Source organism: Phalacrocorax aristotelis, chromosome 20 (genome assembly GCF_949628215.1).
Source record: "Phalacrocorax aristotelis chromosome 20, bGulAri2.1, whole genome shotgun sequence".
In the NCBI taxonomy this organism is placed as follows: domain Eukaryota; kingdom Metazoa; phylum Chordata; class Aves; order Suliformes; family Phalacrocoracidae; genus Phalacrocorax; species Phalacrocorax aristotelis.
The window spans coordinates 3,412,210-3,435,407 of record NC_134295.1 but is presented as its reverse complement, the minus strand read 5'-3'; the positions used below and the strand labels follow the sequence as shown (position 1 = coordinate 3,435,407).

The 23,198-nt window shown below is 57.4% G+C and overlaps 2 protein-coding genes across 51 annotated transcripts in view; one reads left to right on the top strand and one right to left on the bottom strand.

The window, feature by feature from the left end:
* EPB41 (erythrocyte membrane protein band 4.1) overlaps positions 1-3,849 on the top strand; it is a 95,917-nt gene extending 92,068 nt beyond the window's left edge. For all 50 annotated transcript variants that reach the window (XR_012663780.1, XR_012663781.1, XM_075114691.1 and 47 more), the window contains one exon: positions 238-3,849. The gene's annotated coding sequence lies outside the window, so the exon portion shown is untranslated. The remainder of the gene's footprint in view (positions 1-237) is intronic.
* TMEM200B (transmembrane protein 200B) lies at positions 1,840-22,970 on the bottom strand. Its single transcript, XM_075114695.1, has 2 exons — positions 22,518-22,970; positions 1,840-14,884 (listed from the first exon to the last, which is right to left on the bottom strand). Exons 1-2 carry the CDS (start codon positions 22,828-22,830, stop codon positions 13,557-13,559), a joined length of 1,641 nt encoding a protein of 546 aa, XP_074970796.1. The 5' UTR covers positions 22,831-22,970; the 3' UTR covers positions 1,840-13,556.
* Positions 22,971-23,198: the final 228 nt, after the last annotated feature.

Genomic DNA, 23,198 nt, shown 5'->3' with positions numbered 1-23,198 from the left:
AGCAGAGGTCTCCTTAAGGGTTCCTGGCCTTGCAGCTCTTAAAATATGGTCCTTCAGGGATGGGAGCAGGACGTTGTTTGTGCCGGGCGCCTGGAGGTGGCTCTGAGCCTGAAGTCACACCTGCTATTGATGATAACTCACCTGATTTCAGTTCTCCAGCGGCTTCAGGAAAGCAGGTTCCTTTCCCAGAAAGCCGGCTGTCGGGAGCCATAACTTACCACTTGTCTCTCTCTCTAGGAATCGTTCCTGCTAGACACAACACCAGGAAGAAGCAGCTCAGCAAAACTACCAAGAAACTACCTGGAGCACAAAGACCTCGGATTTACAAGACTTGACACTCAGAGACATTCATATCATTTATTAGGAGTTGCGCTTTGACATTTTACTTGGGATTTTCCAGACTCCATTGGATCGTATTGGATATAGATTTTTTTTTTTTTTTATATTGTGACAGAAGTATGCCATATTTCTAACTGTACTGAATATTTTTTACAGGTTTTCCATTTTGCATTCCCTCTCACGCATAGCCTCTTCAGATACAGACCCAGACACGCCTTGCAGGGCTCAAAGGGTCGCTGTTTTAAGTTGTATTCCCTCCGCCTCATCAGGGATAACGGAGATAAGCCACATCCGTGCATATTCCGAGTGTAGGATCCATACGCGCCTTGAAAAAGCCATGGGTCCTTCTGCCGGGAGAGTCAGTTTAAAAAGTCAGACTTCAGTTTTGTGCAGCATTTCTGATTGCCTCTTGATTTTTTTAGCTCTAGGGAGCTGGAGATTCCAGCCGCGCCGCCCGGGCGTGCAGAGCAGAGCTGCCGCCTTCGCTCCGAGTTTCCTCCCCGTTGGGTTTCAGGCCCCCGATGTGTGAACACAGTAGGATTTTGTGGTGTAGCCTATGCACACATCTTAATAGTTGACTAGGTTTAAGGAATACTGGAAGTTGCTTCAAGTATCTTATACTGTGAATTTTAGAGCTTTAAGAGGACTGTGACAGCACCTCGCCTTCCTCCTGTGTGTCTCTGCCGAGTGCTACCTACCTGTTTGTGTTTTCTAGATGCCATTAAATTAAAAAAAGCCCTTAGAAGTGTGCGTTTAAGGTGTTTGGACTCTGAATGCTATTAAGGTAGGCTTATGCAGCATTCACAGTAATTGATTTTTTTTTTCAGTGTCATAGTTATTCACTTGTTTGTGTTCATGATTTTTAAATTAGGGTTGTTTTTTTTTTTTAATAAGTCATGGGTTGGAGATTTTCCTCCCTACACAGAGGTATTTGAAGCTAAACATGTTGCCCCCATACCAGGGCGTATAACCTACTAGCATTTTAAATTAAAGTCCTTTAGACAATCCTACCTAGGCCTGTAAGCTCTGTTTGGAGAGACTGAACAAGGAATCTTAGGAGGTGTCAGGTGTTGCTGGTCACGACAGAGCCAAGCCGTGTGGGGAGCGCTGCCACCCCCTCTTCCACGCTGGCTTAAGGGTCTGTACTTCGTTTGGCTTCGTGACCACCTTGCTGGAATGAAATACCAGGGTTAGTGTCTGCATCTTTAGGCTGAGCTTACAGACCACGGGGGCCATCTCCAGCTAGGTGGGGATGACCAGAAAACATCTTCGCTGGAGCTGGATGCATTTCCCTGCACGGCATCTGGGGCTCAGCTCCTGCTGCTGCTTTCTGAGCTTCATGGAAGTGTTTTAATCATGCCCTGGTTTCTCTTTCCAGCATGTACATTTAAAAAGAAATGAAGAAAAAAAAAAAAACCCCAAACCAAGCTTTGTTAAGAGGCTGCCCAGACACTTGTGATCACTTTGGTACACTTTGAGATTGTGATTTTTTTTTAAAATATATATATATAGTGTGGCACATTGGTAGCTGAGGGCATGGAGTGCTCTGCTGCTGCTCTGCAGTCGAGGATGGGAAGAGAATGGCAATAAAAAAAAGCTCTTTGCTATTTTAAATTTGAATAATGTGTTTCAGAAGTCACTGGATTTAGCTCAGGCTGTGACAACTTGCTGTTTAGCTGCAAACAACCTTTGAACTACACTGGGGCTAGTGTAGCTTCTCAGAGTCAGGTGCAATTTTAATTAAGCTGTCAGTATTGATTGGCGACTATGCTGAAAACGCTGGAGCTGCTGGATTTTTGCTTTCTTTGAGCCTTGCTGGCCGTGGGTCCTTCTCAGCCTCCAGCCTTCCCATGCCGGTAGCTGCTGCTCGGGCTGCTCCGGGCGAGTGGTCCCCTCCGGTGATGCTCTGCCTTCCACTGGGTACCAGGCATCCTGCCCTGGGGATTTAGGGAGTCCTGGGCTCCACAGCTGTAGTATAGAGCCAAAGTCTTCCTCTTTATGTCTGAACAGCCTTTTCCTTCCTTATTCTGCAACACAGGCCCTTTAACAGGTCCGAGTCCTTGCTGTCCTCAGCTTAGTTGGGTAACGCTTGCCTTAAAGCCCGTCGTGCTGAGCAGCCCTCTGGCGATGTCCCTTCTCTAGGAACTGAGCTTTCTGCCACTCGGGCCTTCCTTCTCACCCTGGAGCAGCTACCTGCGGAGGAAACAGGGACACCGAGTAGTCATTAAGAGGATTTCTGAGCTTTACCAGACAAAGCCAGCGTGATAAATTAAGTTTGGCCATAGCACTTAAAGGCACTCGGCCATCACGAGAACTCAGGGGGACGTGGTGAGAGGCTGAAGCTTGGCCGTGGGTGTTCAGCTGGGGTGTCCTGTGCCCTGAGCGGGATGAATGGGACAAAAACACCCCGGGCAGGGGATTTCTGGGGTGAGAAACCTGCTGGCACAGAGAGGTGGTTCCTTTCCAAAAAGATGTGCCTGCTGTGGCTGCGTACGCCCCTTTCTAAGGGCCCGTAGACTAGAATAACTTTGTTTTTTCCTGGATTTTGGGTGGCAGTTTCCAGGTTGTTCATTCTCACACTTTCCCGCATCTAAGTTCTGGCTTCTCCTTGAGTAGTTTAAACAAGTTACCGCCTCGTCTGACCTTTGCCGTCGCCCTGCTGTCTGACCCCACGGGGGATTTCCAGCCCTGCCGACCCTCCCCAGCCGACGCGGCCGCCCGCGTGCAGAGCCCGGGAGCTGGACAGGAGCAGCGGCAGCCTGGGAAGAAGATAAAACTTACGAGCAGAAGCAGCTTCTTCCATCCTCAGCCGGGGCTGCCGGCATCCCTTCCACCTCCGGCGGGTTTTTAAAATCCTTGGCTCTTAGCATGCTGTGTTATTTCTAGGGACAAACCAGCTAAGTAAGGTCTATTTATATGAATGTTCCCAGCTCTTCCCACTCCACAAATTCACCCAGAGACTGTCTTGATTGTATAATATACATTATATGGAAGCTATTTATATATGAATGAATGTTTTTATAGAAAGGAAGGCAAGGAGCTCATGTTCTCCTCTATTAAACTGGAAAGGCAGCTCCGGTTGCCAAATAGCAATCTCTGACCAACACAGATGTATTAGCAAAGGAATAACTGATTTCTGGTTTTAATAAACTGTGGTTTGCTGGTTTTCCTAATTGTACAATTACCTTAAGAGGTGGTAGTGTCCCAGCCTTAGAGATGAAACTTGTAAAAAAATTTAAAAAAATTTAGTTGAGAATATGAAGGAGCTTTGTAAAATTTTTCTAAGGCAATTATGAATTGTCTAGGGTAGGTGTTTACACTCTTCTTTATAAAAATAAATAGGAACTTTTAAAATTGGCAAATCTTTATAGATCGATTAGCGATGGAAGCTGTTATTTTGGACTTTCATAGTAAATCAAAGGGAAAGTTGCTGTAGCATTTAGGCAGACATAAGTGTTCAGTATTGCTTCTTGTATTGCGTTTTTCAATAAATTTTCAAACAAAACTGTCTCCTGGGCCCCGAAGCCTTTTTTCTTGTCCTCACCCTCCTCCAGGTCTCTCTCCGCATCCCGGCTTTGTGGCAATTTGCTTGTTCCAGCCGAAGCCAGACCCGGCGCCTCCCAGGCGCGTCCCCGGCAGAGCCGCCGCCGGCTGCGCTTCCCTGCGCTCGCGGTGGCTTCAGACACTGCAGCCAGCTCCCAGCAGGGCCACGTGTGGGACCAAAGCCCCCAGAAAGGGCCAGAAGGGAGCCCCAGAGGCCCAAGTTTTCCCGCAAACATCATCACTTGATATAAAACCTCCCTTTGCGCGCCTGAATTTGAGGTGAGCTCGGGTGAGGGTTTGTGCTGAGCAGCTGCTGCCCAACCCTGAGCAAATGCGATTGAACTGGAGCGGGGGAACATGCCTACCCCAGCTATTTATTTTTTTGTCCTGTTGCATTTTTTTTTTTTCTGGCCGCAGCATCTTTAGGAGGGACAGAAATACCGCAGAAAGCTGATGGGGCATCTTGGCCGCCAGCCTGACAGAGAACAAAAGCCATTTGGCTCCGATAGGACAGCTGGAGCCTGGGAACTGGATGGGAAGGCAGGGGCAGCCCTGGGGCTGGCTGTGGTACCACCTCGTCGTGCCTCAGTTTCCCCGACAGGACAGAAGGGGAAGGGTCCATGACCCCGTTGCTGCTCATGCACATGTCTCTGTCCACATGCAAAAAGCAACATTAATTCAAATGGCTGCGGAGAGAAGCCAGTGCATCGTACTGACACCCTGCCTTTGGCCAGTTTGCTTTCAAGCCACTCCAAGTATTAAATCTCAATGTACTGTAAAGCAAAAAGTACAAAGGAGCCACAGAAATCGGCCCCAGATAGTTGGGAACCGGCCACCCCTGGAGCTGCTTTTCCATAACATGTCACAGCAACTCCATTTACTTAAAACACGAGGCAGAGTCAAACATCATGTTATTTCCCCAAGCCAGCACAGGCTGCCGCACGCGGCCGGGGCAGCCCCGGGCTCCTCGTCTTGTCCAACCTGATTAGGGTTACACCAAAACACGCTTTAAATAACCCTGTCCTGGGGAGCTGGGGCTTGCAGCGGTCCCAGCTCCGTCAGCGAACACGCTGGCCTGATGAGCCACAGCCAGGCATGAACCGCGACCCCTGAAGACAGGGTGTTGGGGGACAAAGAGCCAAGAAATAGCTTAATCACTCCGCTCAGCTGCACGTCGGGGTGTCAGCCACCCGCTCAGCCGCCAGCTGGCCAAAGCACCACCTGCCCCCCTCTGAATTATTTGAAGTCACCCAGGGAGCGACACTAAGCTCTGCCTGGCCTTGACGAGCTGCCCCATAGCAGAGGTGGGTCCCAGCCCGTCCCCACAGCACCCAGCTCAGCATCAGGTCATACCAGGGGGAGCGTCACCGGCCGGGGTTTGCTGGACTCCAGCGGCATCTCCCAGCAGAAAAACCACCACCCTTGGGCACCCTGCGCCAGGGCAGCCCGTCGGCGAGGGGATGTGAGCTGACGGCCATCCCCGCTGCCCCTGCCCTCCCCGAGGGGCTCCCAGCCCAGCCCCTCCCCAGAGACATCGGTGGCACCGGGGGACCTGGTCCCACACAGCCCATCCGCGGCGCTTCGCTGGGCAGGACCGTTGCCATCGCAAGGGCGAGGACATCCACAGCACAGGGGATATCTGAGCTCCATCTGAAATGCCGAGGGGAAGTGTGTCCCCAGGACAAGTGCAGTAACAGCAAACACCAACCACCGGTGCTCAGCTAGGACCCCTGCTCTGCCACCGAGCCCTGGGGCCGTCAACCAGGAGCCAGCCACGACTGGAAGGGCTTTTCCTTAAAGCTCCCTCCCCTTAAAGCCCAGCCCCGGGCTGGGTGTCCCAAGCACAGGGTGCCTTTACCCCCTCACAGCTGGAGCAGGGGAGGGGGTCTGAGCCCTATCGCTTCGCTTTAGCCCCGTGCCTCAGTCGTCCCGTTCCCCCCCCCCAAAACCGCAAAGTCTACAAAGCCCAGAGGCATTTTGCCTGGCTACAAGCAAGGGAAAATATTAGGTAAACAAACACCATGGCAATCTAGAGAGATGCAAATAAATAAAAATAACCAACCCCAAACTCCTTGTCCCAACACCAGCAGAAGGCAGCAGCAGCTCACGGGGTCCCCAGGGACCAAGCGCGGGCTCCTGGGTGGCCCCACACCGGCTCCAGCCCCCAGATCCCCCACTGATGGCAACGGCTCTGTCTTGGAGGTCCCATCCTTTGGGAAGGAGCCATAAAAGCCGTTTCCCTTCAGCACCCATCCGTGGTCCTTCCTTGGGTCTCCATCCCAGACCCTGACCCAGAGGAGCAGCCATCGCACCAGCAGGAGAAAGTTCCCATTCAGACACCAGCTCATTCCAGCCCAGGCTATTTTTAGGCTGTTCCTCTCATTTTGGGGGCTCGGGCAGCCAGTTGTGTTCCCTGCGGACCAGCGTGGTGCCCGGGGGTCAGGGCCGCTCTCAGGGCCCCCAGGGGAATTGCTGCGGGAGCCAGGCAAGCGGTGGGGTTGACTCCATCGCTTCTAGGTGGGCGACCCCAGGGTGGTTTAGGGTCTGGGATAACAGGGTTGGAAGGGAGGAACTGCATTTGCAACAGGCCAGGTAGGACACACCAAGCTCAGCCCTAGCTCGGCTGCTCACCGAGCAGCCCGAACTGGTCCATAACTGGGGAAACTGAGGCACGGGGGGGAAAGTCAAAAGCGGAGGCAGGGCACGAGCTCCTGTCCTACAGCAGCCAGGTTGGTGGCACTGGGTTCACCCCTGCTTTGTCCCCAAGCCCCCAGGTAAGCACATCTGCAGGTCTGTGGGCATCAGCTCCAGCAGCCCCTCGCTCCCACCCAGGCTCTGAGGGCTTGGTGCTCCCCAAGTCGGTTTGGGGGAGCAGAGCATCCCCATTGCTCTTGCAGAGCATCCCAGGATCACGCCAGCCCCTGGAAGGCTGGAAAACCAAATCAATGGCTGGGATTACAGCCCAGTACACACCAGTACAGCCCAGTTGCGCCATGCTGGGCTTCCCAAACACCACAGACCTGGAGCGGCATCCCTCCAGCCCACTCCATCGCCACCGCCACCACCTCGCCTCCCCCCTCCAGAACTCCAGAGCAGGGAGGCGGTGGGTCTCTGGCCAGAGCGCGGCTCCTCTGTCGCCCCATGGAGCCGGACACACCGGCTGGGTGCGTCCCACCGCCCTCGGCGAGCGCCAGGGAAACCTGCAGAGCTTCTGCCGTGGGATCCGAGGCAGCGCCCAGTTGTGCCGGCGCAAACCCGTGCCCAGGCGCTCGCCCAGGATGAGGCAGTGGGTGAGCGCAGCTCTGGCACCCAGGGGACATCTCGGGTGGCCACGGCATTTAGTGCCACAAGAGTTTTCTCGTGCAGGACACGTCCAGGAGAGACCGCTGCCCTGCTGTCCCCACGGCGGGGTTGGCTCCATCGGCCCCAGTTCTGGTGCCCTGATGGGGATAGAGCTCATCTCCCGAAAGCAGCTGCTCTCCTGCCCGCTGCAGGACACTGAGGCTGGGCCAGGCTCCGGAGCTGGCGTGCTTTGGTCCATGCTCTGGTGTCGCCGCGGTGCCGAGGCCCCAGGGAGCCGCAGGCAGCGGCTTTTGGCCATTCCCGACCCACGCTCTGCTCTGCCTCCGCAGCAGTAAAGCTCCAAGGTGGTGAGACACAAGCTTTCCCCTGCCACCTCCCACACACACATCCTACCAAGCTCCTCCATATGAGACAGTTTTCCTGGGGTAGGAATGGATTCCCAAAGCCCAAATTCCCAGCCCTTAAATGTCCCAAGTCCCAATTAACCCCTTGCATGCCAGACATACCCCATTATCTGCACATCCTTTCCTTCCCCCTGCTTGCCCTCAGCACAGGCTCCCCAACAGGCTCCAAGCCAAAGCCCCAGAGATTTGGGCTCCGGCTCCAACCTCACAGGGATGCTGAGAACAGCTGATGGGGGATTCGGGCTTTGGAGCTCAGCTCTCCCCATCCCACCCAGAAGCAGCCCTGAGGGGCTCAGCCCCACACTGCACAGCCCCTTTCTGCAGCAGGAGAAACGTGCAGAGCCTGGGGGTCCAGCGAGTCTGTGCAGGACACCCCCAAACCCACAAAAGCCAAAAAATAAAATTAAAACAAACAAAAAAATCAAGCAACAGCACCCAAACGCACCCCAGCTCCAGCCCCGTCCCAGCTTCCCCAGGTGCCAGGAAGCACCAAGACAGATGCCCTTGGCTCAGCGCTGGCTCATTAATGCAGAGAACAACTTTACATTGCACTTATTTCTTTTTTTTTTTTTTTTTTTTTTAAATAAAGCATCCAAAAGCAGCACCCTGCACACCTCACCAAGAGGTCACAAGGCTTTATAGCATCAGGGAGTATATCCACACCCCACCACCCCCGCTTAGGGGTCCTCATCTTTAAACATAAGGTGCAAAGCGCCGCGCTATCGCTCAGTGCACTTTGCCACGGCCCCAGCCTCAGCCCCGGCACAGAAACCCCAACACATCATCTTCCCAGTGCCTCAGGAAGGAGATTTATAGCAGAGAGCACTTGCCCTAAATAATGCACCAACATTTGCATTCCCTGGCCGTACTACAGGCGCGCGGCCGCCAGCGGAGCGCTTTCCTTTGCACAGACTTTAAATCTTAAGGACTTACCGGCCATGCAGACTCACGGCTGTAGCTTCCCTTGCTGCGGGGAGAGGAGGAGGAAGGGCTGCAAACCAGCCTGAGGCTGGCAGCTTAGTGGGACCCCGTGGGCTGAGCAGCATCAGGTGTGGGGTGGGAGGGATCTTCCCTCACCTGTGGCCGATCTGGCCAAGTGCGGCCGTAGCTGGCTGCGCTCGGGGGTTTGGGTCTGGATCCTTTGCAAGTGTTATCTGCTACTTTTTTGTGTGGCTGCTCCAGCCTTTCTCTCTTTGTCCGCCCTTTTTGCCCCTTTGGGGGATGTTTTTGGGGCTGGCTCTGAGCCTGCCCTGTTCAAGCTGCACAGTCCTTGGCTCCAGCTCCACATAGGTGTCCTGTTAAGGAGGTGCTCAAAGGGCTGTTATTAACCCGGCCTCCACCACCTCCCCTGGGGATGGACGTGTCCCAGCAGCAAACCTGGAGCCCCACTGGTGCTGGCTGGGTGGCCCTGGGCATGGGATGTGGCTGCTGGGGAGGTCTGCGCCCTTCCCAGGGCACCTCTCCCACACACAACCTATGGCAGTGGTTTCCCCAAACCCATTTTCTGCATTTTGTCCATTTTTGGCCCAAAGCACAGCTGTCCCGTAACCATGTACCAGCCTAGAGGTGCCTCGGTGGCATGGGGGTAATTGCAATTAGTGGGGCCCCTTGCCTCTCCTGCCTCCATCCTCTGCTGTGGTGGCCCAAGGACACCCCGTGGTCAGTCCTGGCCAGCTTTGGGGACAGCCCCGCTGATCTCTTTTGCTGGTGTTATTGGAGAAATCCCCCTTTTCTGGGTAGGAAGCTCCCCCTGCAGCAGGCACCTCCTGGGGAGGGTGGTAATGTCTGAGTACTTAATCTATAGTTTATAGAGCTGGTTCCTGGGCAGGATGAGAAGATACTGTCCGGCATCACCCTGCACAGCGTGAGATCTCCAGTGCTCCCAGGATGGTTTAACTTCACAGCTCTGCAGCTGAGCAGGGCCACTGCGGGGATCCAGGGTGGGGTTTTTTGTTTTATTTTTAAATTTTTGGTTTTAACCCAGATCCAGCCCTACCCACTATCATTCCCAGCACGCTGCGGGGACAGCGTGGGGCTGAGAGCATCCACAGCAGGACGAGCTGTTGAAGACAGTGCTGCTAAAATCCCACAAATGCTCTCGAAACCGTGTCCGCAGGCAGAGATGCAGGTGAGGGGTGTGGAGCTGATGCTCTCCTGAGAGAGAGCAGGGGTCTTCTCACCCCACCAGACTAATTAATAAAGCAGCTTTGCATTTTAAAACAATCCCTACATGGCTCAGAAATGCCTCCCCAGAGGCTGCTGCTGAGTTGGGCAGAAGGATGCTGGAGTCGGTGTGTGGTCCAGGCAGGAGATGTTGCAGGCAGGTTCTCCTCTCGTCCCCCATCATTTGCCATGTTGGGTTGCAGCCGCTTCCTGAGGCCAGGCTGAGCCCCAGCCAGAAAATGAAGTAGGAAAATTAAAACAAAAGCCCCCAGCCCTAAGGCAGCTCCTGGCGTGGCTCCTTGCAGTGTTTCAGGCTCCAGTTTCTTGCTGCCAGTTTCCGAAGCATGGCCCAGGGCCTGGCATGAGCTCTGGCTGCAGCTGGTTAAGCCCAAATGAAAAGTTATTTTCAGATAAAAACAACCTCCTGGCACATCCCCTGGGACGCTGCTTCGGGGCAGGCCCCGCCGGTGACTTTCTGTTGTTGCTCTTTATTGCATTGAACCAGTGCCTAAATAATTTTATGATTAAACAGCCAAATAAATAGCTGAGCTGTGGGCTGGTATCGCTCCCAGTGAAACCTCAGGGGTGCTACCGACTCCCAGACCGCAGCCGTCGGCCCCGTCTCTGCTTCCCTGCAAAGGGGGATGCTGGTACCCAAACTTCTTGGGGGAGTTTGCATTGGAAGCAGAGGCAGCCTTTTCTTGTAAAGCAGGAAAAAAACACTGCAGGAGGGTGGGGGGGGAAGCTATGGGGTTGCTTTTTGGGAAAAGGGGGGTTCAGCAGCCCCACAGCTGGGGGGACTTCACATGGGGCAGGCTGGGAGCGGGTGCAGGGGCACGGGGGAAGGCAGAGACGGGGCCAGGTCTGCTCCGGGCAATAGGGCACCAAGCAGATATTGCTCCTGTTTGAAAGGCAAACCAGAAATTAAAAAAATAAAATTGAAACAAGGCATGCCGAGTTTTCAAAGGGAGGAAAAACATAAAAGTTGTGGGAAACCTTGACTTTTCTAAGATGAGTGCGGAGCAGTTCTGTTTCTTGGAAGCTTTAGTCTGCTGCTTCCCAGCTCTGGTGCCAAGTGCCGTTGGTAACGCGGGGCGATGTGGAAGGCGATCACAGCTGGGTGAGACAACAGCATCGCCACCACAATCCCCCGGCTCCCGCAGCCCTGTCCCCTCTCCCCAGCCCCATGGGGTGACAAAAAGGGGTGACAAGAGCCCCCAGCTGGAGATGGTTCCCCTCTGCCCAGCCTCAGCCCCGGGCCAGGAGGGTGTTGGTCTCTGAGCCGCTGGAAACACTTGTGCTGGGAATATTTTTTTTTTTTGCCAGAAAAGACAGTTTCCAAACCATTCTGCAGGGATGTTTTGGTCTGGAGGAGGGTATTGTCCCTGAGGCTTGCAAGGTCTGAGGCTCTGGGCTCGCTTCAGACCAAAGACAGGGAGAAGCAGAGACACGAATCACCAAAGAAAAAAAAATACATTTCATTAAGAGAAAATATATTTCAGCCATTTATGCGCACCATGGCGGGCTCTGGTCTTGGGAAGGCAAAAGGCAGAGAGCCCATCTAAGCAGCAACGCCACATTTCTGAAGCTTCCCAAGTCACTGGAGAGCAGAGCCGCCCTCGCCCCTTCACCCTGACCCATCCTTTGACACCCTTGGCATCCGTGATAAGAGCCGGGGGAATGGGCCGGGCTGGGACAAGCCCCCAGCACCGGCAGACACGGCTGCTGCAGATGGACAGGGTGCTTCTGGCTGGAAAACAGGATCAGAGCAGTGATTTACCCAGGGCACCATTTACTTCTGGCTCAATGGGGAGGGCAGCATCAAGGGTGGTCCCGGGTGCCTGGCAAGATGTCGGTGCCGGATGCTTTGACAAGGCAAAGCTGCTGCTGCTGCAAAAAAAAGTCCTTCTCTGCTTTTTGGTAGGTGACAGCTCCCTGGAGGTGGGGGAAAAGAAACAGGCAAAGAGCAAAAAGATGCTTTGGAAAGCTACAGGTGTCTGCCCAAGTGGTACCCTGCCACTGAGGGGCTGTGGGGATGCTCCCACCTCGGTGCCCTCGGCAGCCGCCCGAGGCTCAGCACCAGCCAGCGGTGGGTGCCCAACCACCCCCTGGCTCCTGGGTCTCTGCCAGAGCCAGAGATGGAACTGGTGTTAAAAAACTGGGGGTTTCTTTTTGGGAGGAGCACTGGCTCAGACTCCAGCGTTGTGCGTCCCCGGGTCGAGGGAGGACAGCCCGGTGGAGGTTTGTCCCAGCATTCACAGGAGCCGGTGGCACAGCTGGGACCTTCCAGCCCCTGCCTTAAAAATACAAAGGTGAAGGATAGTTCTCCAGTTCCTATTTATTTTAACCATGCCCCACCATTGCTGCCTCATGGCTGCGCCATGGCCGGTGGGACCTGACACCCCCTCACCCCCCTGTCCCCACGAGCCCTCCCGGGTGGGCTTCACCCATGGGGCTTCAGAGGGACGCTGCAGCCACGTGCGAGGGGAATCAACGGGCATGGGGGCCGAGCACCAAAGCATTGACCACCTTCCCCAGGGCAAACACCGTAAAGGCCCTGGGAAAGGATAGGGAAAGAAATGCTGGGGCAAAAATTGCTCATTTGCAAGAAAATGGGCAGCTGACACTTCCCTCCTCTGGTCTGCCGAGCCCGGAGCCGTCGCCCGCGACGGGATGCAAACAGCATCCCACAGCGCAGCCTCATTTCTCATTTTATCCACCTTTTCCCACTGCATTTTCCTGCTGTGATGGGTTTTTTGGAGGGTTTTGTTTCTGTGCTGCCTTCTCTCCGGGGGTTGCATTGCCCCAGTGCCAGGGCTGGCTCTCTGGCCTCATCCCGTGCAGCTCCTGTTCTGCATCCAAAGGGCACCAAATAATGCAACAGCACCCAACAGGGCCCAGAAAAACCAGCACCAACACTCACCCCTAACTCTCTGCCCCATCGCATCCCTCCCAATACCCGCATCCTCCCACTACCCGCATCCTTCACCCCACCAGAAAAGAGAACAAATAAACCTGGACCTGCAGATGGGCTTTGGGAACCACCGCACCCCAGAAACTCTTAATTTTGCAGCTGCCTGAACAGCAGAAGGGCACGCAGCAGCACCTGCAGCTCCCCAGGCACCCTGACATCCCTACTCTGCAAAAATCCCCCCAAACCTTGAGCTTATCACCTTACTCTGCAAATATTCAGCAGCTGGTTACAGCACATCCTTACTCTCTCCAGCTGAGCCTGGGTGGGGGCAGCATGGCCTCGGAGACCCTCCGGCACCGGCCGCCGCAGGTGCGCTGCCCACCCCGAGCATCCCGCAGGCGAGACGATGAGGCGAGGCAGGACCGCACGGCATCAAGATAATATTTAATAGCCCCATTGGGCTTACGTGCTCTGGTCAAGCAAATTTTCCGGTGGGTTGAGGCTGGGCAAGGGGACACTGCCCTCCAAAACATCCCCCCACCCCAATCCCGCTGAAACAAAGTGCTGCGGGGGCTGGTGGGGTTTTGCCTGCCCTGAGTGTTCATCCTGCAGTTTGTGTTGGGTCTCGAAGCGAGGGCTCCTCTGGAAAAGCCACCAGGAGAAGGGCTTGTAAGGCCAAGGGCATCCACTGGGAAGCCATCGAGAGGCAGCCATGAGAGGACATCCCACCCCAGGCAGTCCTCCCCCAGGAGCAGCAGTCGGGACCTCCCTCTTGGCATCTGCTTAAAAACACCACCTGAACCCCTCCTGGATGTTTTGGGGTCGCTGGTGGGTGCTGTGGGCCAGGATGAGGGACTGCGACGTCTCGGTCCCTGAGGGTCGTGAGGACGTCAGACGCGCGTGCCCTGCTCCATCCCCACCGCCCAGGAGCTGGGTCGGGGCTCGCCCCGGCTCTGGGGCTCGCTGGGCTCCAGCAGCCGGTCCGAGGACTCGCCGGTGCTTTCCAGTTTGGCGTAACCCACCAGGCTGATGTGGTCCAGCCGGGGCCAGCTCCGGTTCTTACGGTCCTTGATGGGGGCCACCAGCAGCACCCCTGGCCGGCCGAGGTCCAGGGACTTGGAGTGTCCTGGGGGGTGGAGCTGTGCATCCAGGCTGAGCTCCGGTGCCGCCGGCTCCGTGCCGGGGCAGCCACCATCCACGTTGATGATGACGTGGCCGCCACCACCACCACGGTCCTGGCCGCAGGGCACGATGCTGCCACTGGTGGAGAACGGAGCCCGGGAGAGCCACGGGGCTTCGGCAGGGGGCTCAGCCATGTCCCCCTCTGCGCTCTCGCCAGCCCCCCGTGCCGCCACGTCCAGCAAGCGGTTGTTGAGCTTGATAACGGGCAACGCCAAGGCACCGACGGCCGAGGAGAGGAGGGAATCGGCTCCAGCGTGGCAGTGGAGGCTGAGGTTGGCCTCGGCGGAGGTGCCAGAGCGGAGGCTGAGGAGGGAGGCGGCAGGGGATGCTGCTGGATGCTGGAGGAGCTCGGCCGTGGTCTGGAGCCTGTTGGGGCCGTAGCAGTCAGACCACTTGCTGCCAGGGCTGGGGCAGGGCTGGCAGGACAGATCCACCTGGTAGCAGCCCTCCACGCACTCGGCGTTGGCCTTGGGGATGGGCTGGCCGTCCCCATGCTGGCAGTGCCCGTCCTCGGGGCCGGTCCCCACAGGGAGACCAGCCGCCATGGAGTAGAGACCCTTCTGCATCAGCCTGCGGGTCTCCATGTCCCTGTTCTCGTACAGCATGGTGTTGGCGCAGATGAAGATGAAGAGCCCGATGCCCATGATGACGGGGCCGATCAGCTTGAGCTTCTCGCTGTGGGGCATGTGGCGCCCGGCGGCCACCTCCCTCCTCATGTCCCCCGCGGTGCTGGTGTTCCCCGTGCCGGCCCCGGTGCTCCCGGCTCCCCGGTGGGGCCAGTAGCCCACCACGGCAATGGTCATGCCCACCAGGACCACCGAGATGCCCACCATGACGAAGGCTCCCGACGGTGAGCGCATGCGGAGCTGCCCTTTCACCGGGACCTCCGGCGGTGACTTGCGCCGCAGCCTGCGCCCCCGGCGCCGCGGCGGGGCGGGGGGCATCGGCGGTTTGGTCCCCCCCGCCTCCAGTTCCCGCATGGGTCCATTGGTTTTGGTGCCCTCGGCAGTCATCGTCTCCGGCTCGGCTGCTCTTCCTGTGGGGTAGGGAGGAAAAAAAGGGGAGAAGAGGCATCACTTGCTGGGTCTGGGGTTCTGCGTACCTGGGATGCTGGGAGCATGAGCGTGCCGGGAGCAGGGGGACCACAGGGACACTGGGAACATGGGGATGCCAGGAGCATGAGGATGCTGGGAACATGGGGCCCACAGGGACTCTGGGAGTAGAGGGGTGTTGGGAGCCTGGGGAACACGGGGACACTGGGAGTATGGGGGTGACAGGAACATGGGGGACACAACGACACCAGGAGCACAGGGATGCTGGGAGCATGGGGGCCACTGAGCCCCCAGGCTGCACCACAACAGGGACCAGAAGCTTTGGTCTCCTCCTTCGCCTCCCTGCTTTCCTCAGGTTACTCCTCTCTCCCTGCTCAGCAGCAGTGGGGCTCCCTCCGACCATGCTGCCAAAGCCTCAAAACTCATATCCCTAAACCCCCTGAGTTGCCCGGGGCAGCGAGGATGGCCGGGACCCTGCTGCACCGGCAGAGACATCACTGGCAGCGGGGGGGCCAAAATGCCCTGTCCTGGGTCACCGAGTCCTACGACACCTGCAAAAGGGAGGCACCAGCCAGCTCAGCTTGACAGCAGTGAGGGAAGGGGCTTATTTATTTGCCCACTGGGGAAACTGAGGCACGGCTACACGTGAAAACCCAAACCAAAGGCCTGACAAAGCCGCATCGCCCGGGGCCCAGCGAGCAATGCAGCTCCCCAGTTTGCTCCGCTCACTATCCAAACAGGACCTAAAAACCTAAACCAACAGCCCATCGGCCTCGAGACGCTCGTCAGACTGCGGGACCCACCAACCCAGCACCTATGCAGGATTTTAGCGGAAGGAGACTCTTCTCAATCTGCTGCTCTCTTCTGCTTCAGGGGAAAGCCGACCCACTCAGTGCATCCACAGGGTCCTGACCCCACACACACAGGGATAAAGCACCGCATCCAGGGATTTATGGGGCATTCCGCAGTGTGCAGTATTTAATTTTACCCAGTATCTTGTTTGCTAGATGAGCAAGGAGGTGTCAAAGTTGCTGCCAAAACCAGCCGGTGACCAGCCTGGCAGGGAAGCATCAGCTGGGCTGGCACTGCCGTGAACAGGGTAAGTGGTGCTCTGCGATATGGGGAAGCTAAAACATGCTCTGAACGTGTCCTGGACCAAAAGCATCTTTAAAAACGATAAACAACCTCCTGTTGACAGGAGCCTGTGTCCTTGCAGCCCGGCTGCTCGCTGCTGTGTGCCCAGCGACGGCTGGTAACGCGGGCTGTGGCTGTGCAGCCCGGGCAGGACGGCGCGTCCGTGCCCTCGCCCGCGTCTCCTGGCGCTGCCGGCGCTGCCGGGGGCCGGTGTGGGAACGCTGCCCGGGCTGTTCCCAACCGGGGGCCGGGGACGTGCCGCCGGCGTGAGCGGGGAGCGCCGCAGGGTGGCCCCCAGCCAAGGGGTGCTGCGGGAGGGGGCTCGCCACGCCGCTGCGCCTTAAATTGCAAAAGAAAAGCGTTCGGATAGCACGGCAGCCCGGTGGCACCGATATTCAGCAGTTAAAAGCCAGAAACTAAAACCACGGAGAAACACCCTGGTAGGAGGAGGGTGACCGCTCTAATTTTACTCCCCAAGATGAATGAAGAGCCGAGAGCCAACAACCAGCATCACCGACGGCAGAAAAATAAGATGCTAAGTTTTTTTTTTCCAGTCTTAATCATCTTAAGGTGTTATTAGCATCAGAGGGAAGGAATTAAAGATATGAGTTTCAGGATGACAGCGTGTTCCTGGCACAAGGCTGTCAAGCTGTGACAATTTGAATAAGGGAGATTTAAAGGAAAAAAAGTCCCAAACAAAACAAGCCAAACCCACAGCCCGCTGCTGAGTGGGGTGTTAAACCCTTCTGTGAAACAAGCCGATAATCCTGCCTTGCAAAACGGGAAACACAATAACCTGAATGCAATGGTCACCCTGAATGGAAAAATGAGTTTTTAAATATTTTGGTATTAAAAGGGAACAACCAGGCACTTGAACACATCCCAAAGACTGTGAGGTTTTTTTGCCTCCAAATGCCATGATTTAGGTTGTGCCCCAGCTTTCTCTAATTACCATCTTAGATTCAACTTCTCTTAAATTCATATTAAACCCTTTAAATGCCTTGCTGGCTACTCAGGGATTAAAAGGAGTAAACCTCCCTAAACCACAAGAGCAGAGCAAAGACTCTCTGATACCAGCTGGGGGGGATGGATATGAAACACCCAGGGCTCGTGGCCCCCAAAGTCACCCTGAAACCGCCCCCCCCACCAGCCTCCTCTCAGTTTTGGCCCCGAGCTTTGGTCGAGCCTCTTTAAACCCAATTCCGCCGTTACCTCCTTTAACCCCCCCCTTGAGGCCCCGTGGAGTCAAAGCCAGCTCTGGTGGGGACCATGAGCATCCCCCCAGGATCTCCCCCAGGGCCTGGGGCCGAGTGACGTTCACCTGGGCCACACTGGGCTGCTCTTCCCTCGCTCTCATATTGGATATGGCCCGGGGTCAAAGCGCAGGAGCTGGGGTGCTTAAAAATGGGTGGAGGTGGACCAGAGGGTGCCCATCCACGGGGTCCAGACCCAGGCTGGGTCTGAAACAAGCCTATTCCCCGCTCCTCTCCCTTTCCCTAGGGCACAGCGATGGAGACCCAGGGCAGGAGGGACAGGCAGACGCCGGCAATCTGCATCCAGGGAATCCCCTTCGCTCCCTCCCCAGCCCCCTGCCACCATTCCTGCCCCCAACGCCTCTCCCCTTATCTCCCCGCTGCCCGATAGCTGCCTGCTTTCTGAAGTTGGAGCATTTAATTGCTCATCGTCGGGGCTGGTTGTTCCCAGAGTTCAAAACCATTATTTTTATTAATAGAATCCCCAAGGTTATATAAGCTCTTTAAAAAAAATTAAAAAAAAAAAAAAAAAAACCAGTGTTGCCATCCAATTCTGCAACTCGCAGACGCCGACACTCACGCGAATTAATGCAATGTTGGCGCAGCGGCGCGAGACACGGCTCAGCTGGAGGGCAGGGCCGGGGGTCCCGGGGGTGCTGCCGGGGCAGGGGGACAGCCCGGTGCCTTGGCTGGGACCGGCGGTGGCTCGAGGCTCCCCTCGCTCCCGGCCACCTCCCTCCAGCCCGGAGGCAGCCGTGCTTCACCGGGACCCGACGCCTCCAGTTCTGAGGTTTTGATTCCCGGTGGGGAGGAATGACAGTATAGAAATGTAAATGCCGTTATCGTTATAGAGCGAGATGAGGGCTGCTGCGCTGCCAGGTTCGGAGTTAAGCTTCCAATCCCCGCAATAAGCCTGGCATTAAAGTAAACGCAAATATCTCTCTAATCCCCCCCATCACGAAGGCACATTGCTGGCTCCACCCTCCCACCCCAATCCTCTCCTGCCGCCTTCGCAGACAGACGCTCCTAAAATTTGACACTAAATCCCAACGCAGCCGATGACAGCGGAGCTGGACCGGGGGTAACGCAGAATTTGGGAAGGGTCCCTCTCCCAGGCGGGTCCCAGCATCCCTTGGGTGCTCTGGAGATGCTCTGCCCCTGCCGTGACCGAGCTGAGAGCCTGAGTTTGCAGCGTGCCACAGGCTATCAAAAAAGCAGATTTGGCCTCAAAATCTCCCTGCGGCCGAGGGGTGAGGGGCTGCACTGGTGCCTGGCAGTGCCGACCTGGCGCCATGTGGCAGGAGATGCCGGCCAGCGGCCAGCCAGCTCGGTGATGTGCTGGAGAGCTGCAAAAAAGGACGGAAAAGGGCCAAGTGCAGCAACGCTGAGGGCAGCTGCCTTCCCCTTGCAGGTCTATCCCCCTTGCCCGTTATCTTTCCAGGATAACATCTTGGAAAGGGCTTCAGAGAGGGATAGACTCCACCACACCAGCAGGGATTTAAAACCCAGCATCTTCCCAGGGAGAGCATTTCCAGTGGTGCTGTCCTGCCCCGCTCCAGGCTGTGCTGCCCCTCCTCGGGGCACTGTCCCACCCTATGCCCAGGATCCCATCTTGTGGTTCCTCTGCACGTCACGTCTCCAGCGCATCACCCCGGGGCGCTGGTACCGGGAGCAGCCCAGGCTGCAACAAGCACTCAAGGAAGGCCTGACAAGCAGAAAGCCCCTCATTTTTCCTTTTTTTTTTTTTTTTTCCTAAAATATTGCAACTTTAAAGCCACTCTCCTGACTTTGGGAATAAACTGGTTTTGGAATGTGTAACCAAATCAGCCAGCAAAGCCTGCAGCGTGTTTAAAGGCCGCAGTGATGGGTGAGACCCCCAAAGTGCTGAGACAGAGCAGCCCCCTCTGCTCATCCAAGCCCCTCAGGGACCCCCTGATGCCAAAGGCCGTGGTGGCTGAGGTCCCCCAAATCCCCCTCCAGATGGAAGGGGGACCCAGGCAGCCGAGACCTTACGGACGCAAGGACATGCCGCGCTGTGAGAGCCCTCCCTGGCTTCCCCACCCACCGGGGAAGGTATGGACAACAGTAACGACAGTCTGTGCCAAGACGCGATGCTTAAAAAGAATCCCTTTTTCAGCCTAACCTCCAACGTTGCCCCCAGCACGGGGCAGGGAGGGGATCGCACGGAGCAGCACCCAGGCACCAGCTCCCCTCTCCCCATCTCACCTCCCATCCCGGCTGCAGGAGAGATGAAGCCGGAGGGGGAGCAGCGTGGGTCCCGGCATGGGGTGCAACCATCGTCTTGGATGCTTGGAGTGGCGTGGGGCCTCCTCCTTGCCTATTTTTCTCGGTCCACTTCAAGTTTTCCCCCTTGGCTACACATTTAAGGCATCCAGAGAGAAGAAACAGGATAAAAAGCTGCCAAGCATCTTTCTGGGACCCTCCCAGCAGAAGACAACCCTGTCACTCCCAGCACCCACAGGCAGCTCCCAGCCCAAAGCTGCAAAGCCTCCTCCGGCCTCTGTCCCGAGGGGTAGATCTCCCTGCCATGGCCCCAGCAAAAGCGCATTCCCAACACGGTGACAAAATCCGCCTCTCCAGCTTCAGTTTTGGCTGGGGACACCTGTTAATCAATCATAATTAATTAAGTTCCCTCATAGAAGCTTTCACATGAATGCAGTAACACTAGTTATCACGGTGCAGGAAGGATTATCCCCCTTCCCAGCGGGAACCACCTTCTGGTCCTGGGCTGGGGGTCTCACGCCTGCTTTTAATGGGGCTTGTGATAGATTTCCACCTTTGCTGCAGCACCGGAGGTCCTGGCTGTGAATACTTACCCTCTGCCTGTCACCCAAAGGTGATGGCTCATCAGTCTGAATCATCCCTCGTTTCTCTCTCCGCAGAAGCGGAGATCTCGGCTCCCCCAAGGGAAGGACAGGATGGATGAGACGTTAACGGGATGGATGAGACGCGAGCGCACAACCACCCCCACTAAGCACTCGCTGATGGAGAGAGCACCTCCGCGCCTGGCCAAGCTGTGGGAGAAGCGTCCTGCCGGCTTCCCACCTCCAGGTGACACATCCCAGACAGCAGCCAGGAGCCACCAGGACAGCAGGCTACGGGGAAAGACGGTGCTGGGGTGGTTTGGGGACACAGACGGGTCTGTCCCTTCGCTTTCCACCCCAGGCTTGATGGGGTCCCCCGGATGAGAGGGTCCCGATGGGCAAACGGGGTGCGGCAACGCCCGGGATCAGGGAAAGCCACCAGTGTCACGAGCACCGTTCACCTTGACTGCTCCAAAGTCCTCCTTGCTCCCGAAACGGGGCCATCCGCTAAACTCCTCTCTACCCCTCAGGCAAAGAAAGTGCGTGGAAACATCCAACTGATTACTAATTACAAGAGCTTGCCTTACCCAGATTTGGTCTGCTAATTAGACTAATCTCTGCGGCTGGGAAATGAGCCGCAGTCACCCATAGCGAGGAGATCACGCAAGTTGGACGGGTGCTTAATTCATGTCAGACCCCTGCAAAGGGGATCGTAATTCCCGGCCGCTTCTGACGGGCCATTGTTTAAGGAGACAATAGAAACGCCAGCGAATTTTGTGTTTCTCCTCCAAGCTGATGCTGAAATCAGGACATCTGCATTGCTCAACTTTTTTTGATATGAACCAGATGCAAATAATTAATAAATCCAAATTCAAGATAATGCAGGCATCTAAATTTAAACGGAGAGCGGATTTCTAATGGCAGCTTTTTGCTTGCTTGGAGGAGGAGAGAGCTCAGGGGGATTTCCTGGGAGAATTCCTGCCTCTTGGAAGCGGTGCAGGGTGGCCAGGGCACCCGGGGATGCAGGCTGCAGCCAAGCACCTTGCGAATCCTCCCGGCCAAAAGAAAAGGGGGGTGGGGGGGAAGGAATCCACAGGCCGGGATTTCCAGGGAATTAGGACCAAACTCTCTGAATTTGGCACTTTCTCTGCTGCTCCTTTGAAAAATCCCTGCCAGAGTGGAGGGAGGGACTCTAGGGGGCTGCCAAGTCCTCCCTGCTCCCAGGCATGGCCCAAGTTACCCAGCGGGTACAAACACATACAATCCATCTCCTCCCACCCCAGGGACCCCCTTCCCACTTTGCCTGCAAGCAGTGAAGTTCCCAGCTGTGTTCCCAGCCGGGATTACTGTTGCCTCCAGCATTTTAAACCTCCCATCTCCCCTAGTCTTCGCCCTGCAAAAGCTCCGTCTCCCTGATTTTGTGAACAGGAATCAAAACCCACCTGGAAGCGAGACGGGAGCTGGGGGTCTGGCTGCGGTTGTTCCCCTCCTCCAAGCCGCAAAGCTGAGCCCCTTGTGCCGAAAGACCCTCCCAGTCCCAAAGTCCAGGAGCTACTGGGGTGACTTCCACCCACTTCTCCTCTCTCGAGTGTCTGCATCAAACCCTGCGTGGGGATTAGCTGCGTGCCCGCTCCTCGCCTCAACCCTCTGCGAGGAGGCTTGGGGAGCTGCAAAAAGCACTGGGATGTGGATAGTACGGCCGGCTGTTTCCCAGGTCCCGCTTTCTGGCCGTGAGGGGGGTGTGTGTGCACGCGTGTCCGTGCGTGGGCTTGCACACGAGTGTGCGTGCTCACCTGTGCACGCCTGCGTGTTGGTGTGCGCACGCGTGTGCCCATGTCTGTGTGCCTATGTGCTTGCGTCTGTCGTGTCCCTGTGTGTCGCTTGATGTCTGCGGGAGCCTGTTGGCGGCCGGGGGTGCCCCATGTCCATGGGTGCCCCGTGGTCGTCCCACGTCCATGGGTGCCCCGTGGGTGCCCGGTGGCCATGGGTGCCCGGTGACTGTGGGTGCCCCGTGGGTGCCCGGTGGCCGTGGGTGCCAGGTGACTGTGGGTGCCCCGTGGCCGTGGGTGCCCTGTGGGTGCCCGGTGGCCGTGGGTGCCCGGTGACTGTGGGTGCCCCGTGGCCGTGGGTGCCCTGTGGGTGCCCGGTGGCCGTGGGTGCCCGGTGGCCATGGGTGCCAGGTGACTGTGGGTGCCCCGTGGCCGTGGGTGCCCTGTGGGTGCCCGGTGGCCATGGGTGCCCGGTGACTGTGGGTGCCCCGTGGGTGCCCGCCGTTCATCCTGCTGCGGGCTCGGCGCGCCCGGGGTTGATGCGAGCGTGTACGGCCGGTGCCGTGTCCGTGGGTACCCACCCGCCGGTGCCCCCCCGCCCCCACGGGGCCCCGTTCCCCCCCGCCCCGCACTCACCGGCGGCCGCCGAGCCGTGCGCCTCCCTCCGGGGCCGGGGCCGGGGCCGGGCCCCCGGGGGCGGCGGGCGCTGGGCTCCGCCGCCGCGGCCGTGGCCATGGAGCGGCGGGAGGCAGCGGAGCGGCCGGTTCCCGGCTCCCAGTTCCCGCTTTCCCGGTTCGCGGCTCCCGGCTCCCGGCTCGCCCTCGCCGCCGCCGGGACGCCTGGGCGGGGGGGGCGGCGGGTTCCGCCCGGCCCCGGCCGCGGCCCCGCGGGGGGGCGGAGCGCCGGGATGGCGGCGGGGAGGGACGCGCACACACACACACACACGCATATGGGACGGGACCCCCCCCCTTGTCCACCCCCCCGGGGATGCGTGGGCTCCGGGGGGGCCGGCAGCCCGTTCCCGGCCGTGGGAAAGTTGCGATGGTTTTGCTGGGATCGATGGGGATTTTCCTGCCTCCGAGCGGGGCTGGAGCCGGGCCGGGCCCCGGGAGCGGCGGGGAGGAGGGCGGGCGGCCCCGGGCCGGGACGCCTCTCTCCCGGGTCCCCTTTCCCAGCAGGGACCCCAGCCCCGGCATCCCCCGGCGCAGGATGGGGCCCGCTGCTCCCGGAGAGGATGCTTAGCGCCCGGATACCCCCCTCCCACTCCCACGGCACGGACCCCCACCGTCAGCCCCACGGCCTGCGATGCACCGGCAG

Excerpts from the sequence above, each read along its gene's own strand:
- TMEM200B (XM_075114695.1), bottom strand. The coding sequence starts at position 22,830 with ATGCGTGTGTGTGTGTGTGTGCGCGTCCCTCCCCGCCGCCATCCCGGC. Across the intron at positions 14,885-22,517 it reads GCACGGCTCGGCGGCCGCCG|GAAGAGCAGCCGAGCCGGAG; the intron begins GTGAGTGCGGGG and ends CCTACCCCACAG.